The 18,309-nt window shown below is 35.9% G+C and overlaps 1 protein-coding gene across 1 annotated transcript in view; it reads left to right on the top strand.

Annotated features, from left to right (window-relative positions):
* Prex2 (phosphatidylinositol-3,4,5-trisphosphate dependent Rac exchange factor 2) overlaps nucleotides 1–18,309 on the top strand; it is a 271,955-nt gene that overhangs the window by 162,648 nt on the left and 90,998 nt on the right. Inside the window, exons 26-31 of the mRNA XM_015485816.2 lie at nucleotides 4,586–4,765; nucleotides 7,164–7,258; nucleotides 8,056–8,138; nucleotides 9,052–9,142; nucleotides 9,828–9,956; nucleotides 14,988–15,029. Coding sequence (XP_015341302.1) covers nucleotides 4,586–4,765; nucleotides 7,164–7,258; nucleotides 8,056–8,138; nucleotides 9,052–9,142; nucleotides 9,828–9,956; nucleotides 14,988–15,029 — 620 coding nt within the window. The remainder of the gene's footprint in view (nucleotides 1–4,585; nucleotides 4,766–7,163; nucleotides 7,259–8,055; nucleotides 8,139–9,051; nucleotides 9,143–9,827; nucleotides 9,957–14,987; nucleotides 15,030–18,309) is intronic.

The following is an 18,309-nucleotide window of genomic DNA, read 5'->3' as shown; positions in this document are numbered from 1 at the left end:
GAGCTTGTCTTATCATGAAATCTAGACACCCTGCCACTTGAAAACACTTCTAGAAGTAAAATTTTCTTTAATACATAGGCATTTTGCTAAATCTTCCTACTTAACTTCAGATCTTAAGATAGAGTTAGAGATGAATTTGCTATCTAGTAACACAAGATAAGGTGATGTGATGAATTTAATCAAAGCTGTATGATTGCTCTTTCACTTTGGGACACTAAGTACTTTTGTCCTTGAATGGGCTCTTTCCAGTTAATGACACTTAGATTTGAAATATGAAAAACCAAAAAATAATTTATGAATAGCCCCCATTCTATTTTAAATTAGAGGATTTGTGTGTTCTTCCAGGGAGGAAACAAACAGAACATTGGGGAATAGAAAAGTTAGGAAATTTGGGAACAGATTTCATTTTGCAGATGCCCCAAGATTAAGACATGAGTTGATTGCATTATAGGACAGTTAGTGACCTGGGGGTGGGGGATGGTCGCAGATGGAAAGGCTAGTGGAATTATCCTTGGCATTTCCTCAAGCCTTTTGTTGAAAAAATGTACAAATAGAAGCATAGATTCATAAAAACCAGCATCTATGATAGGTACTCTGTGCCAGGCAGGGTTATGCTGTTCTATACCCTAATTTCATTCTCACAGTTCCTCTCTGCTTTGTATTATGAAACCCTGGGATGTATCACAGACACTTGAAGCTTAACTTTGTTTCCAAAACTGAATTACGATTTCCTTATCCTTAAACCTATTTTGACCCTTCTCTACCCTGGGCTTCCCCTTCTCAGTAGATGATTCCCTATCTCTTCAGTTCCTCAAGCCAGAACCTAAGAGTCATCTTTGGTTCTTCTTTTGCCTTCCCCCAGCTCTGATTCTGCACCAGGTGCTGTCAGTTATACCTCTGAATGCATTCACATCTGTCCCTGTAGATTGAGTTAGCATCCTCTCTCACTAGCACCACCGGAGGAGTTTCCACTCTGTGATTTGCTCTGATACGTTCTATATTCAGCAGGCCCGAGGGACCTGGAAAGGTAAATTGTGTAGTCTGCTACCTAAAACCATGAAACCACATTATGCTACAGTGAAGCTAGGGCTGTTCCTTGGTATTCACAGGAGATAGCTTTGAGGATCCCCTGCAGGTACCGAAATCCCAGGATGTTCAAATCCCTTATATCAAATTGTTTATTATTGGTATATAACCTGTGTCAAACCTCCTGTATACTTTAAACCATCTCTAGATTATTTATAATACCTAGACATTATAAATATTATGTAAATAATTGATACATTGTATCATGTAGGGGATAATGGCAAGAAAAAATTGTGCATGTTCAGTACAGGTAGTTTTTTTTTCCTGAATATTTTTGATGTGTGGTTGGTTAATCTATGGATGCAGAATCTATGTGATATGAATGTGTTATTGGGGCCTGCAGTTTCCTACATGATCTGCCCCTGTCTTCTGCCTCTCCAAACTCAACTCACTGAGCTGCAGCTTCAGTAGACACTTTCTGTTACCAGAACTCTGACCCACTTCAAGGTGTTCTGCCTGGTGGGCACTGCCTCCCAGGTCTGCATGTCTGAATTCCTGAGTGCTCAAGAGTCAGACTGATGGCAGACCCATTTAGAGGTTTGCCTGTCCTCCAATTAAAGTAGATACTGGCTTTTCACCCCCTTTATCATTCACAACAGAGGTTTCTTTCTCACTCACTCTGAGTCCACCTTGGCCCACAAGGTCTCTGTTCCACATTGTGCTTCCGCAGAGTCAAAGACAAGTGCCCCATCAGATGGAATGTTTCTGTCAATGGCAGGAGAAGGAAATGAGACAAACTGTGTACTGGTGTGTGTAGAGGCTTCTACAAGTGATCCCATTCACAACCACTCACATTATTTTGGCTAAAGCAAGTCTCATGGCCAAGCCCATCCTCAGAGGGCTAAGGGAGCACCTCCCAATCATGTGATCATACTAATGACCCTTCTACTCCCTCTAGAGCACCTAAGGCATATGCAGGGAGAGAAGGTTGTACTTTATTTGCAAAGCATGTGCAACAGTGGATCTGTCCCACCCCACCTCTGAAATGAAATGACAATAATGTTACCTGCTTCATAAGGTAGTTTTAGGATTAAATCAATTAATACCTGTTAAAAATCATAGCGATGGACATAAAGAGCATAACAAATGTTACTTGTGGTGAGGATGAGGATTATATTTTAAAAGCACGAGTAGATGAAATCCACTGTGCACAGAAATCTTTATCAGTGACATTAGGAGGTGACTGATATGGAATGAAATGCTGCCCAGAATTTTAATTAATGGACCTTTAGTAAATAGCTTAATATTATATATGAGCAAAAGCAAAGCAAAATATTTTTGCATGCACAAATGAGTACTATAGTCTGATACCTTATTGTTGCTTTTCAGAATCTGGAAATTTTATGTGAGAACATGGTGTTGAGAACAGGTTTTCCTATCATTTATTTTTAAGCTTAAACACTTGTTCCCATAGGGTCAGTGCAAGCGTGATTGCAACTGTTTGAAATGAAAAATAAATATGTGAAAATAATTCTCATTACTTTCAGAAAATATTTTATGCTTAGCTCCATGACTTCTAATTTAAAATATACATAAGCACAGAGGGCTGTCTGCAAAATGAGAACTCCTGCATATCTTTCCTCTTTGATATTCAGAGTTCATCTGTCTGTATAGTGTGGTGCTTGGGTAATTGGAGTTACTCTAATGTTTTAATCTTTGGGGTAGAAGGAGTGAATAAATATACAATCTGTCTTACAAGACATTAAAAGTATATTTCCAAATAGAGAAACTGTTTAAAATAATTCATAACTTTCAGTTATTGAAAATGCTCACAGAGCCTTGAGCTATGTAACAGGGCTCCTTCAACCACCACTGATGTCTAAAACCTATAAAATGCTAAAATAGTATTCAAAGATCATTTCACAGTGACACTGTCCTCAGCTATACTATTTGAAATTGTAGCTCGGTGTTTTCTTTGTTCTTTTCCTTAACATTTGTCACTCTTTGTTATGCTCTAAAGTTTACTTGTTCACTGTTGATCTTCTTCCAGGGAATTTTACACTCTGAAGAAGGCAGGGACTTTTGTGGTTTGTACACAGCTGTATCTACACCACTACAAATAACACCTGGTGCAACAAGTGTGCTTAATTAGTGAAACCTCTCAACAAGGATTTCATTCCACACACAGCTTTGGGTTTGATGTTAGGGAATATGTGTAAGAGGTAGAAAGCTACCAAATAATAAAATGAACATTTTCATTGTTATGAAAAAATAAATGTCAAGACACGTGCTATTGGTTGGAACTCAATGTCATAAGCATGTAGTATGAGCTTGTTCTGGCTTGAAAGCCAGCCATGGGATCTTGCTTTAGATGTGGTTTAGTTAATTGAGTGAGTTTTATAGCATTCTGTTGGATAATAAAACCCAATTACACCTTTGCTTGATTTTGAGTTAGTTCTAATGGAAGCATTCCACTGCCAAGCATCTGGGCCTTAGACTGGTGAATCCAGCAGGTTGCAGTCTTCCCCAGGCTTCACACCACTCCATTTCCATACGGTGCTCCAGCCTTGAGCCAAGAGGAAGAGGTCCTCTTTTGGGCCAATTTGTGATATTTCATTCTGGCCACATTGCAGATGAGACTAGAGTAGCCCCTGTTTCCTCCTGTAGTCACATTGATGTGACTCTGTTTGGCGACTTATAATCACTAAAGTCAGACTCCTGCTTGTCCGAGTAGCCAGCGAGAAGCCATTGACAACAGGATATTGTCCCTGTCAAATAGAACAGACCTGGGAGAAACTCCTGGTGGGAATTGGCAGGTAGGTGGGTTTTTACTATTTGAGTGTGAGCTAGTGAGGATAATAAAGCACATTTAGTGTTTGGGTTTAATATTTAGTAAGCACTTTAAATTTTACCAGGTATTTTCACGTGGTGGTGATAGCAGTAATGGTGAGACGAGAGGAGATGGCTATTGTGCACCAGGAATATGTGGCTCTCATTTCCTTCCATAGTACCATGTGGCCTAGTTATTCTAATCACCCCGCTTGTGAAAGTGTCTGTAGCTTGTTCTGATAACAAAGCTGATCAGTGGCAGAAACAGGATCCAAACATAGTTTTCTGGCCTAAACTGTGTGTGGTTTCTTTATGAATTCTAAGCAGAAAATGTGAGCTCTCTACTACATGCTTTTTTTTTTTTTTTTTGGTACTGGGATTGAACTCCGATGCATTCAACCAATGAGCCACATCCCCAGCCCTATTTTATATTTTATTTAGAGACAGGGTCTCGCTGCGTTGCTTAGCGCCTCTCCCTTTGCTGAGGCTGGTTTTGAACTCGTGATCCTCCTGTCTCAGCCTCCCATATCACTGGGATTTCAGGTGTGCGTCACTACGACTGCTCTACTACATGCTTTTTATGCAAGAGGATATGTATTTGATGTGCAATATGGGAGTACTCTAGAAATATTTGTAAGCCCATCATATTAAACAAATAAGGTAGTTATCTGTAGCAGCCAATTTGAAAATGTGCATTTATCATTTTTTTTTTCCAAATATCCCTTTTCAGCCTTCTATCTTCAATCACATATTCTCCAAAATTGGAACGTAAGACCTCAGAGGGCATAATACCAACAGACAGCGACAATGAGAAGGGAGAAAGAAACAGCAAACGAGTCTGTTTTAACGTAGCAGGAGATGAGCAGGAAGATTCAGGTCATGACACCATCAGCAACAGAGACTCATACAGGTAATTCATTCATTGTCCACCTCATTTCACCTGTGATGACCAGCCCCAGTCAAAGCATAGTGGGACAGCATAATCTTTCAAAAACTTGCCTTATGTAACCTGAGTAACTTGGAAAGAACATTTTTTCTCTAGCTGTGTGGACCTAATTTGGGAGACTTGTTCTAAAAATGGATTGTGTAACATGGAGAGAAGGTAAGAAAATTGTGCCTACATTTACTGTTTTTGTTGTTGTTGTTGTTATTTATTTTTTGGATATCTGTTTGAGATCATTGGTTTGTTGGGAACTAAATGGGAGTTCTTTTTTGCCCTGTTTCCCCCGTTCTTCTTAAATTCTGTGTTCCAAAATAACTGGAAAAATTCCACTTGCCCAACTCCATAGCCCAGCTTTGTGTTTGTTTCTTCTCTTGGATGCTTTTTTAAAATTCTAATTTGTTATATAGGACAGCAGAATGTACTACAATTCATATTATACATATAGAGCACAATTTTTCATATCTCTGGATGTACACTTGGATACTTTTTGTATTAGTTTGCTAGGGCTGCCCTAACAAAGTACCCACACTGGGTGGTATAAACAAGAGAAATTTATTAACAGGGAGTTCTGGAAGCAGGATGTCTGAAACCAAGGCATTAGCCACCTTGGTTTCTTCTGAGGGTAGAGGGACAGTTCTTCCAGGCCTGTTTGACATGTAGATGGTCATCTTCTTCCCATGTCTCCTTACATTGTCTTCTCTCCATATGTATCTTTGTGTCCAGATTTACCCTCCATATAAGGACACTGGTCATATAATTAATAACCAACCCTAGTGACCTCATTTTATCTCCATTACCTCTGTATAGACCACATCTCCGAATAAGGCCATGTTTTAAGGTTCTGAGTGTTAGACTTTATCATATGAATTTTGGGAGGGTGCAATTCAACTTTCCTCTCCAGAGTCTGCTGTCATGTTCTTTTAGATTCTCAGGTGAGGCTTTCTCCAGTGAATTTCCTTCTTTGAAAGTGCCTTTTCTCCCTTGAATCCTTATATCCCCTGAAGCCTCATTGAGGACTGTTGCAATCAATCAGCCACAGATGCTGCGTGGGCAGCTGGGACATATCCTGAGCCATTTACATTGAAGGCAAAAGCTACCTTATTCACTCATTTCTTATGCAGCATTTTTCAATGAAAAGATATCGTGTGAATCTTAATTACATCAAAGTTATTCCTACAAGGGATGTTTATCACAAAGTAATAAGTAACATTAAAATTTTTTTTAATATACTTTTTTTTTTCTTTTTTGGTGATGGGGATGGATCCCAGGGCTTCATGCACATTAAACCTGTATTCTACCACTGAAATATGTTTTTATCAGACTCATGGGGGAATGTGATGATTTCAGATATTTTCCCACCACAGCCCCATGTGGTAGGTTCTGATAGTAACTCCATTTTACACAGAAGGAAGCTGAGCCCCATTTGAGTTGCATAATTTAGCTACATGACCAGGTTGTCTGGCTTCACCGTTTCTCTATTATCCCAATTTCAGTGTTTCTGGGAAGAATTTTAATGAATACATAAAAGCTAATTTTTTCCTAGAGATTTGATAATATATCACACAGATTAACTACCTTTACCATTTCATTTACTTTTAGCATCTAAAGAGAGCAGCATGCTCTTTAATGGGAATCTGTGGTTTTTCTCCGGTGGGAAATTACATGTTTTAAAATACTTTCTACCTCACGTTCTAGTTATCAGATAATTAAAATTACCCTCACAACCTCCCTCTAGGCTAAGAAAGAAACTTGAAATGTAAATTTAAAGTTAAGTAAGTTCTTTTTACTAACTCTAAGAGAAAAAAAAAAATAACTCCTGCACCATTTCTGAAATCCTATTTATGCCCATATTCACAACCAAATAATTCAAACATCTTTCCTTGGATATTCATCATTATTGAGTATTTACCTTCGGGGATAGTAAATACCTGTGGTATTTACTTCCCTAAGGGAGTTCAGAATATTACCAATAACTTGCATTTAAGCCCTGAAAAGGTTTGAAAGGCAGAAATCATGAAACAGGACTTTGATCCTATAAGCAAATTAGCTTCAGGCCCGTGTCACCAAAATAGATCATGAAAAATTTTATGTTTGGTTTGACTCCTTAGTATTATAATTACACATTTTTTAAAATTCACTTAGGATTGGAGTATATGACATAGCAACATTTGAAATTTGATTAGATTAAATATGCATATTTTTTTTTAAAAAGTGAGATATGTAAAGTCAAAGGAGCTTTTCAGTCTCATAACTTTGTAGAAAGCATATTAAGAAACATGGCGGAGGCATAAAGTCCCATAATAAGTACTAGCAGAGGACTTGGGCAATCGTATTCTTAAAGTGATGTGAAACCTGTTCTTTTCAGTGACTGCAACAGCAACAGGAACTCCATCGCCTCCTTCACCAGCATTTGCAGCAGCCAGTGCAGCTCCTATTTTCACAGTGACGAAATGGACTCGGGTTCGTTTGGCAAAGGCATTTGTGTTTTCTGATGTTGGTGTCATTGCAGATAACTTTAAAGGGATTAGTTTCTTTGATCCATGGGCCTAGTTACCTTTTATCAGTCATTCTCAGTGGTTGCATGTATTGCCTTCCAGTTTTATGTGCTAGATAAAGTCGATGCGCCAGTCTCAATTACAGAGTGAGTGAATTAAAAAGAAATGAAAGAAGCAGGCTCCATTTTTATCTTATGTGTTTTATGGGCTTTCTACGGTAGTGTCAAGGATCAAAAGTATAGAGGAAATGAGTTTTACTGAAAGCATGAGGCATTGTTGATTGGGGTGGACATGTGAGAAAGATTTTCAAAGAAGGATTTTCTTAAGACAATAGGTGTTCCTGAGCAAGCCTTCCACGTGGGAGATGGAGAGAGGGATGGTGAGAAAAGCAGGGAGTGATCTAAGTAGCTTCAAAAGTCATCTTTCTTGTGTATAAAGAAAAGAGAATTTTAATCCAGTGAAAATAAATCTTAATTCTTTGCTGTGCAGTTTGATTCAACCCTTCAGCCACTAGAAAAACAGACCCTTGGAAATACTCCTGAGCATGGGGCAGCCAGGGTCCTTTCTGTATGTCATTCTGCTCTCCCTTGTTTGGGGAGGAGCCGTGATCTGACATCTCAGGTGTTCTGAAAACTTTTGGAATTATATTTTTGCACATGACAAATAATGTGGAATAAGAGCTCGTATTCAATTATTTTTTTACTTTATTTAATGTGAAAATATTTCATGAAATGAATGACTTTTTTTTTTTTTGACATCTAGGTGATGAACTTCCCCTAAGTGTTCGCATTTCTCGTGATAAACAGGACAAGATACATAGTTGCCTTGAGCATCTTTTCAGCCAGGTATGACAGGATGTTTTCAGTCTTTTTTCCACAGGAAAAAAACCTTCTCAGATGTTTGGAGGTAGAATGGAAAGGCCTCTGTTTGTTCCTCCTTTGCACTCAATTTGAAAAGGGAATAAAGATTTCTTCAGCCAAAAGACTGTTGTGAATATCAAATATTTTACAGTCCTTGAAAACTTAAAAGTATTAAACACATAGAAAATAGCTTTTAGATTATTTGTGTGTTTTTTTTTTTTCTGTTTGTGTGGGTGGGTTTTCAGAATACTTTGACCTTTCTTGCTACTCACTCAACACCATTCTTAATTTCAAAAGGTACAAGATTATCCTGGTTTTCATGTTGCTGTTTTGTATTAAAAAAATTATAATCATAATCAAAGTTTGTAGTGTAGAAGCTTCTACTACTTTGAAAAGGATTCCAATAACATTTAGTTTTTTAATAACTGCCGAAATTCCACTTTCTTTTGTAAATTTATTTTTTATATTAATGTGTGGTAAGAGAATAAGATGTTATTGGAATTGCTTTCCGATGAACAGGTGTTTATTACAATATTTTATTCAAAGACACATTTTGTAAGCATTGTGAGATTTCAAAAACAATTGTTTCTTTAAGGAAAACATTTATTTATACAGGTATGGTGGTGCATGGCTGTAATCCTAGAATCTCTAGAGGCTGAGGCAGGAGGATCACAAGTTCAAAACTAGCCTCAGCACCTTAACAAGGCCCTAAGCAACTTATTGAGACGCTTTCTCTAAATAAAAAAATTAAAAAGGTCTGGGGATGTGGCTCTGTGCCTCTGCTTTCAATCCCCAGTACCATGAAAAAAAATTTTTTTTTTTCAACAAGACTTATTCTTAGGAATATTTATTATGTCTTCGGACAAGCATGTAACTCTTGGAAATCTGCTATTGACAGGTGGATTCAATTACCAATCTCCTAAAAGGACAAGCTGTTGTGAGGGCCTTTGAGCAAACTAAGTATCTCACACCAGGTCGAGGATTACAAGGTAAGGTTTAAAAAATAAGTAGTACAAGAAATCTGGAAACAAAAGGTAATAGACAATATAGTCATGGAGGAAATACATTTTATAAGAAAAAAATGTGATTGCTTATGTTTCATTATTCAATGGATACTACCTCTATTTTGATAATTTTCAAATATGTTAACTATTAGTACAGTTTTTTTTTTTTTAATAGATCACTATGAACCTTTTAGGTTTCCTTGAAATTTTAATTTTAATACCAATAGTGGCCAGGGTAAACAAAAATGTATCAATTGAAGATACATAAGTATTAAGCTGCTTTTGCTGAATTCAAGATTGATGCCTACTTGGTCATTTCCTAGGGATGAGAAACTGGCCTGGGAATGTGAATTTGCAAATAGAGCAGCCAGGCAGAACAAGATATAGAGCTTCCACTCTCTGACATCTAGTTTAGGATGTATAAAGTAGAATTGTTTTCTAAATTTGCTTCTTTTTGAAACATTTGTAAGAAAATGACATTAAGGTTTGATTTTTTAAGATTTAACCAATTCTGCTGTAATTAAGCTAAAGAAATTACCATCTTGATATTATAGGATGAGAGTGATTAAAAAAAACAACAACAACAACAACAACAAAAACTTTGAAGCCTGCAGGTTGCACTGTTTGGGACTTGGTTGAAAATTAAAAGAGATTTTCTGTATTTATTTAGAATTTCAACAGGAAATGGAACCAAAGCTGAGTTGTCCGAAAAGGTTAAGGCTTCACATCAAGCAAGATCCTTGGAATCTTCCCAGCAGCGTCCGGGCTCTTGCTCAGAACATCAGAAAATTTGTTGAAGGTCAGCATGAAGAGCAAAGAATGTTGCATGATATCATCAATAATAACTTTAAAACCCATTAAAACCAAAAGTCCAGTAATGTCTCATCACTTTTCAGTGTTTCATATTGTGAGGAAAAATAAAAGGATTGAAATGGGTGAGGAAGAAGTGAGGAGAGGGAATAAGATTGCCGAATCTCATATTCCAGGGATCTTAAAATTATATAGGGTGTCATTGAAAATATTCTCAAAGAATAAAACAAGGCGTACTTAGGAAGATAAACTGGACATGGAGAGATCATTTTTCTAAGGGATCACAAAAGGCATGAAGCTAAATTTTATGGAGAGTCAAAAAATTTGAATGTGAATCTGTGTGAGAATCAAATAGGTTGACATAGTTTTTATCATCAGTTTTAAAGTTTCTTTTTCAGAAGTGTTAGTCTCAGTTATTGTCATTGGCTACCGTGATATTACTTACACAACATCCTCTAATTTGTACAACCTATAAATTGGAGAGATAAAACATGGAGAATACTACACTGAGTCTGATTGTATGTAGTTTGGGGCCAGAGTAATTAAGTAGACAATTCTGAGAGTTTCCGGTATAGTTATGATAGAAAACATAAAATAAGAAGTTTTGCATAATTTTAAGAACTTTATAATTTAACAGTTCTCTTCTCAGTGACTCGGCTAGTGACTAGCAATGTCTGGAGATACATTTGCTTGTCACAGTTGTGAGTGTGCTATTGGCACCTAGTGGGTGGGGCCAAGGGTGCTTCTCAACTTTCTGCAATGCCACAATGTCACAACCAAGAATTATTTGGCCCAAAATGTTGATAGAGCTGAGGCTGAGAAACATACAGTAAATATCATGCCTGTGTTTACATTTTTATTCCTCAGTCCTTTGTATGTCAATTGGGTGTGATAGATAATATTCAACAGGATTCCAGCATAATTTGGGGGGTATATTAGAAAGAGTTTTATTCTTTGCTGACAAAAGACAGTTCCTAGTGTCTGATGAAGCCTGAGCCTGCCACTCAACTCCTTTATGCCTCAGCTTTCTCATTTATTAACTGACAGAGATGGTTTAAGTATTCTGTGATTACTAAGTCTTCTGCATAGAAATATACTCAAATGTAGCAGTTTATATAATGTTTAAGATTGGAAAATTTTGTATAGCTATGGAAAAATTTTGCAAATAAATCATAACAGTTCTATTGTGGGATGAAATATTTTGTTCGTGACAGCTGGATTTATTAGCCATATTTTTATTTTATGACTTCATATTACAGTTACCTGGGATATTTTTTGGTATCATGTTTAAGCAAAAAGTCTGAATTAAAAAACCCCCAAACTAATGAATAGCAAAATTGATGAATGCATTTATTTTTTATAACACATCATTTTAATTATAAAATAGGCATAACATTAATTTACCATTTGAAACTTTGTGTGTGTGTGTGTGTGTTTATAGTTCAGTTGCTTTAAGTACATTCTTATTGTCATACAAGCATTATAACCCTCCATCTCCAGAGCTTTTTAGATTTCTCAGACTGAAATTCTGTACTTATTAAGCAATAACTTCCTGTTCCTTTTTCCCTTAAGCCCTGGCAACCACTATTCAATTTTCTGTATCTTTGAGTTTGACTCCTTTGAATTTGGTTCCTCATGTAAGAGGAATCCCAATATTTGTATTTTAATGTCTAGGTTATTTAATTTGGCATAATGACCTTAAGGCTTGTCTATTTTATAGCATGTGTCAGAATTTCATTTCTTTTTAAGACTCATATTACATTTTATGTGCACACCATGTTTTTCTTATTCATTCATTCATTCATTGAGGGACAATTAGGTTGTTCCTACTTTTTGACAGCTGTGAATAATGATGCTGTGAACTTTGGTATACAAATACCTATTTAAGTCTCTGCTTTCAGTTCTTTTGTATATATGCCCAGAAGTGGAATTGCTGGATCTTACAGTTCTATGTTTAATTTCTTGAGGAAATGTCATACTGTTTTCCAAAATGGCTCCACTATTGACACATTTTTTTAACGTGTTCTTTTTAGATATACGTGAGGGTAGGGTGTATTTTGACATATTGTACATACATGGAGTATAACATATTCTAATTAGGATCCCATTCTTGTAATTGTACATGATGTGGAGTTTCACTGGTTATATATTCATACGTATATGTCCGATTCATACTGTCTTTCCTGTTCCCAAACCTCTCCCTACCCTTCATTCCCCTTTGTCTAATCCAATGAACTTCTAATCTTCCTCTCCCTACCTTCCCTTGTTGTGGGTTGATGAATACATTTTTAAAAAGACATTGAATGTAGGGAATGTAAGCATATACTTAACTGAGAAAAAGCATATTTTTCTCTGAGTAGATGCCACTATCATAATACTCCCAGGAATTGTAAATCTGCAGTTCTCATCATCCTTGAGTGTTTCTTGTTGATGATCAAAAGAAATTGATTTAATTATATTTATTTTTAGAATAAAATGCATTTATCTATTAGAAATGGAGAAATTCTTAAAACGTCTTTGTTGTTTTTGAAGAAATTTAGATATAGACTTCTAATGTGGGATAAAAACTTAATTTTTAAAAAGATATTCATCTAGGAATCCTGCATTTTCATCTCAAGCCCTGCTTTTAGACTCTGTACCTTGAGTCACAGTGGGCAGCCATAGAAATAACAACTCTACATGTATACTTTGATTGACTGACCAGTTGATATACTGGTACCTCTTTTGGTCATGGGAGCCCAGTAGCTGGTTGAGCATGGCTGAGTGTATTGAGAACTCTTAGTCAGTGGTGGGAGGAGGGCTCTCTGCAAAATTTATCATAATGCCACATGGCCAGAATTTTGTGGTTTATGTATGTGGATGAGATGACCCCATCTCTGATGTTTCCTTGTCTCTAATTTCAAAATATCTTATCAAATGTATGCCATATAGGATATCAAAATATCACCATTCTATGATCTTTACATAGGGAGGATTGTTACAATGCCATTCAAAAGTTATATTGTGCCACATGGTGGCTCATACCTGTAATCCCAGCTACTTGGAGACAGACACAGGAGGATCACAAGTCCAAAGCCAGCCTGGGCAGGTTTGAGACCAGTCTTGATAATTTAATGAAACCCTGTTTCAAAATTAAGAATAAAAAGAGCTGGTGATGTAGCTCAGTGACTAGGTACCCCGAATTTAATACCCAGTACCTCCCCCCCCCTCTCTCTCTCACACACACACACACACACACACACACACATACACACACACACATTGTATCCTTATACTCTCATCTACTCATAACTTTCTAAATTGAAGAAAGAAGAGAGTAGGGAAGTTAGGGGACTCAGTGGGAGACTGGTTAATTGCAAGGTGTAACTATGACAGTGCCTACCTCCTGCTTAGTCCCTGAGCTAAATTCTCATCTCATAGTTTCAGCTGAATGAAGATGTGTTTCCTTGAGTAACACAGCATCCCCTTAAATTCAAATGTTTATTAGTCAAAACATTTCTAGTTCTGCCACCTATGAAAATTGTACTCCTTTCAAAATCTGTGTCTTTTTTTAAGCAACCCACTTTTTCATTTTTTCCTCTATTTGTCCCAATGTCCCAAAGTATGGCTCTTACTTTTCCTCTTTTTTATCATATCCCAGTAACGGTGATGGTTTTCTGGCTAATCTTTCTTTTTCCATCTTAGCTGATTCATATATGCCATTACTGAGTTCATCTTCTTAAAACACCTTATTTTTTTATTTCAGTGCTCTGCTCCACAGCCTTGTAGTGTTATCTGTTACATAAATTCAAATTTCTCAGTCTGATTTGAGAAATGATTTTTCAGTGGGACTTTCTAATTTCTCAATCTCAGTCATTTAATACATAATAAAACCTTTCTCTTCTGGATTGTTAAATATTAGTTACTCATTCTGTATTAGATTCCTTTGCTAGCAGTATTTTACACTCTTAGCATACGTATCTATTCCGCTGACAGTCTGATTTTAAATTTTTGACAAAATATTTTCTAGTCTTAGAATTCTAACCAAGCCTCAGCCTGGTTTAGATTAGAACAATAATAATCTTATCACACATACAGAATGTTAAACAATTTTCAAAGACTTAATATATATTCCCACTCATTTTTTTCCTACACTGGGCTGTAAAATTGATAAAGTACATGTTGTTATCATTTATGAATGAGCTAGTTGAGACTTAAAGTAATTTAGCAATTTTCTAAAGCTACAAAGCTAGCATATAACAACTCGGCTTTCTGACTCTTAGTTCAACGTACTTCCCTGCCTCCTTGTTTTTGCAGTCTTATAGAAATAGCTTGCAGTCTCCTAAAAGTGCTTGCCCTTTGAAATATTTGACACATTGCTGACCATTTAATTCTGTTTCTGACTCTACTGTGAACCTGTTTAGAATAGGATGCAAATTAACTTTTTTTGGGTAACTTTGTAAGTTTTTTAATTTACCAATTACAAGTGATCTGGTTGCCAGTTGGAAGCAAATAGTAATACATATCTCATTGGACCTATAGCAATGGGTATGAAGTTTAATACACTTTTATCAAATATCTGTGACTTGCCTTGTGTAGGGTGGGGTGGAAAGAAGTGTGTGTGTGTGTGTGTGTGTGTAGTTTTTAAGTAATAGTAGCAAAAATTTGTTTTGACTGTTTATTGATACAGACCACAATAGCTATAGGAGATTAGAGTACTCCTTGCATGCTATCACAGCTAAGGGTGAGTTAAAAGCTGTCAGAATGTAATGTTTCATTGAGTAACATATTTCATAACTGGAAGACATGGTAGGGTGTAAGTAGTGGATAGTATTTATATAGGCAAATATAGTGTGTCAGGTAAATGAGATTTTTATTACCTAATTAAAAAATATATATATACACACACACTATATATATATATATATATATATAATACGTTCATGCTAAGTTTTACTCACAGTTAAAATGTGATGTTTGTGACTGAAAAAGAGAACAATTAACTGAAGTGTTGTTTTTTTTTTTTTTCCTTTCTCTGCAGAGGTAAAGTGTAGGATACTCCTGTCTCTTCTTGAATACACAGGTAATATTTTGCATTTTAAAAATATTTTTAGTTGTAGATGGACACAATACCTTTATTTTATTTTATTTATTTACGGGTGCTGAATATTGAATGCAATGCCTTATGTGTGCCAGGCAAGCGCTCTACTACTGAGCTATAACCCCAAGCCTCTGCATTATTTTTTGAAGCAACTGATTCCAGGATTTTAGAAGTCTTATAATAGGAAGGCAGTGACTTCCAGTGGTTTAAAGACAGTTGAAAATATTATCCCTACCTTCTTTTAAACTTTGGAAAGATTGAAAAAATGGATACTAACATAGTTTCAATAAAAACACAAAGTATATGCTTATTTTTGATGACTGGTAATAACATGAAATGTACATCAATATCTAAACAGTGTCATTGAAAAGGAGGAAGGGAACAGGTTTTGGTAAAGTTGTGTAATTAGTTGTAGGTTAAAAGATATTAGCAATGAGAAATGATACTAAGGACAACTAAGTATTTGATCAAACTCTAAAATACAGGCAATAAGCTGGTAGCCTTATGCAGGCAGGCTCTGTGTCTATTTTCATCATCAACAAATGCTTAAAATAAGAACTGGCATGTAGTGTTCAACAAATATGTCTGCAAGACTATGATTTGAATTAAAAAGGGAAATTTTATGAAAATATTTCTGCAAGGTTTTTATTCAAGATGCATTAAAAAGGATGTGGATCCAGAAGATCAGGAAAACTCAGACATCTTTTTTTCTGTAAATATAAAGGCATATACATGTGTTGATTGACTTATTTTTTGTTATTTTAATCTCTTCCTTATCAAGTATGTGTATATAAATATACAAACAAGTATTATTACAGTAACTTTAGATTCAGCAAGGAATTTGCACCTAAAAATGCAAGCTGAATAATTATCTGTCCCATCAATTAGTTGTTTTTTTTTAATAAAATAGTATAAATTTTGTGGCTTAAAACAATAACTGTTTATCATTGCTCCAGTGTCTAGTGTCACCTGAGGTGTTCTGGTGATCCCTGCCAGGTTTTGTTGAGGTGGTTAGGTTTGTTCATGTGTCTGCAGCCAGGAGGAAATTGGCTGGGCACAGATTATCTTGGGTGACCTTACTTGCCCATGTCACAATTGGTTGACTGCTAACTGGGATAACAGGGCTGATGGTTGTGAGGGTCTTTAAAAGCACTATTTGGGAATTTTATTATTTTCACAGTTGTAAAGGTGAAGAATATTGACATTCAAGCAGGTTAATAATAACTAGTATTCATTTGACACATAAATTTGAGCATCATGACAATTAGGTAAATTAGGCGGTATTAAGTAAATGACTAGTATGGTCATCTATGAGACTAGCCTGGTCATTTCCATGTGGAGAATTTGCAGGGTTCCAAGAAGAGAGCAAAAGCACGCTAGAGTTCACTGTCTTCTGTTGGTCACATCACGTAACTGGCATCCCCCAGAGCTTCAGATACAAGATGCAGGGGTGAAGATGGAGACTCTGCCTTTATTTTTTATTTTTTCCCCAGAGAGGGTCTTACTGTGGGTCCAGGCTGGCTTGCTGGCTTTCAACTCCTAGGCCCCAGTGATTCTCTAACTTTAGCTTCCTGAGTAACTGGGTCTGCAGATGAGCATGTGCTCATCTTAGGACTATTGATGCTATTGATGGCAACAGTCACAAAACTGTATTGCAAGGGCCTGGATACAGAGAGGGGAAAAATTTGTGACCACTTTGACACTAAACCACATGTGGCAATTTTTAGTTACCAATGAATAAATTAGTCCAGTTAACCAAGAGGGCTTTTCTGTTGTTTGGTTGATTTTTGCTCTAATTAAACAAGATTTTGCCTTGCTTTGCTGACTACCAATAACGACAACAACAACAAAAATCTTACAGTTCTAAATTTTTCCTAATAATACCACACATCATGGACCAAACTTTCACAGATTCTGCTGGGTCCTCACACAGCCACTATGTGAGAATGTTATTGTTTTCACAGTTTTAAAGGTAAAGAAACTGATATTCAGACATATGAATAATAACTAGTAAATGGCGTTCATTTGACTTATAATTTTGAGCATCAAGAGGATGAGGCAAAGTAGGCCTTAAAAAGTAAATGAATAAAATAGTTTTGAAAGTCATACTTAGTTTTGCCAGTTTCAGAAGTGAACCTGGAAAGCCTTCATTGTTTTGTTCATTAACATTCAGATGGCTGTTGCTTATTTTGATTTTTTTTCATACCTCCCATAACTCGTTTGCCTACTTAATTGTACTCTCTTTTCCCTCTTATACATAGGATGGCACCAAAACAGTAATCAAAATACTCCATATTTTTAGTTATTTCACTTGAAATAAGATGCACGGGTCCATTAAATACTTTCTTAACTTTTTTTTTTTAATTTTAGTTGTGGATGGACCTTTATTTCATTTATTTGGTTTTATATGTGGTGCTGAGAATCAAACCCAGTGCCTCACACATGCTAGGCAAGTGCTCTACCACTGAGCCACAACCCCAGCCCACTTTCTTAACTTTTTGTTCCTATCTTGCTCTTTCTTGTGTTCATTGTTGTTGTTGTTGTTGTTCTATTGTCTTTTCGATATGTTTCCCTACAATCTCTTTTTCAGTGTAATATCTGAGATAATTGTGTGGATCTCTAGAAACCATCTCATTATTTTTTGACCAGCTAGCTAGTCATAGAACTTGAGCTTTTAAAAGCTGAAATTAAATAAAGTGTTAATATTTTAAAATACATTGGTAGGAGATGAGTTTAGTAGGTGCTTAAATATTGAAACAAAACCACGTGTTCAGAGCATATTCCCAGTATAAGAAAATTCTTGCTCTACAAAAGTAGTAAGCAACCTGTTACAAAAACCTAGAATGCCTTGGTCTTTATCTTTTGCTAGAAGCTGGAAGCAGCTATTATGATTCTTGTTGAACTTCTTTCTTCTTGATAGAAGTGCAATAAAAGTTCGGCTTTTGTGTAGTATGAATGAATGATTAAAGGCAACAGAGTAGATGTTTTCCTGGGAATTAGCAGATTTTGTTTTTGTTTTTTTAAATTAAATCATTTTATTTATCATCTTTGTATGTTATAATAATATTTTCTATGGTCTGATTATACTTTTATACTTTGGACAGCATTAATGTAATATAATATTTCATGTCAAATACTATTTGTAAAGACCAGTATCGAAGAAGAAGAACTCATTTGTTCAGGCTTTATTCTTTTTTTAAAAATTTTTTATTCTAATTTGTTATATATGACAGCAGAATGCATTACAATTCATATTACATAT

The sequence above is a fragment of the Marmota marmota genome, unplaced genomic scaffold, assembly GCF_001458135.2.
Source record: "Marmota marmota marmota unplaced genomic scaffold, marMar, whole genome shotgun sequence".
NCBI lineage: Eukaryota > Metazoa > Chordata > Mammalia > Rodentia > Sciuridae > Marmota > Marmota marmota.
Note: the sequence above shows the minus strand (reverse complement) of the source record. Positions and strands in the feature narration are given on the sequence as shown.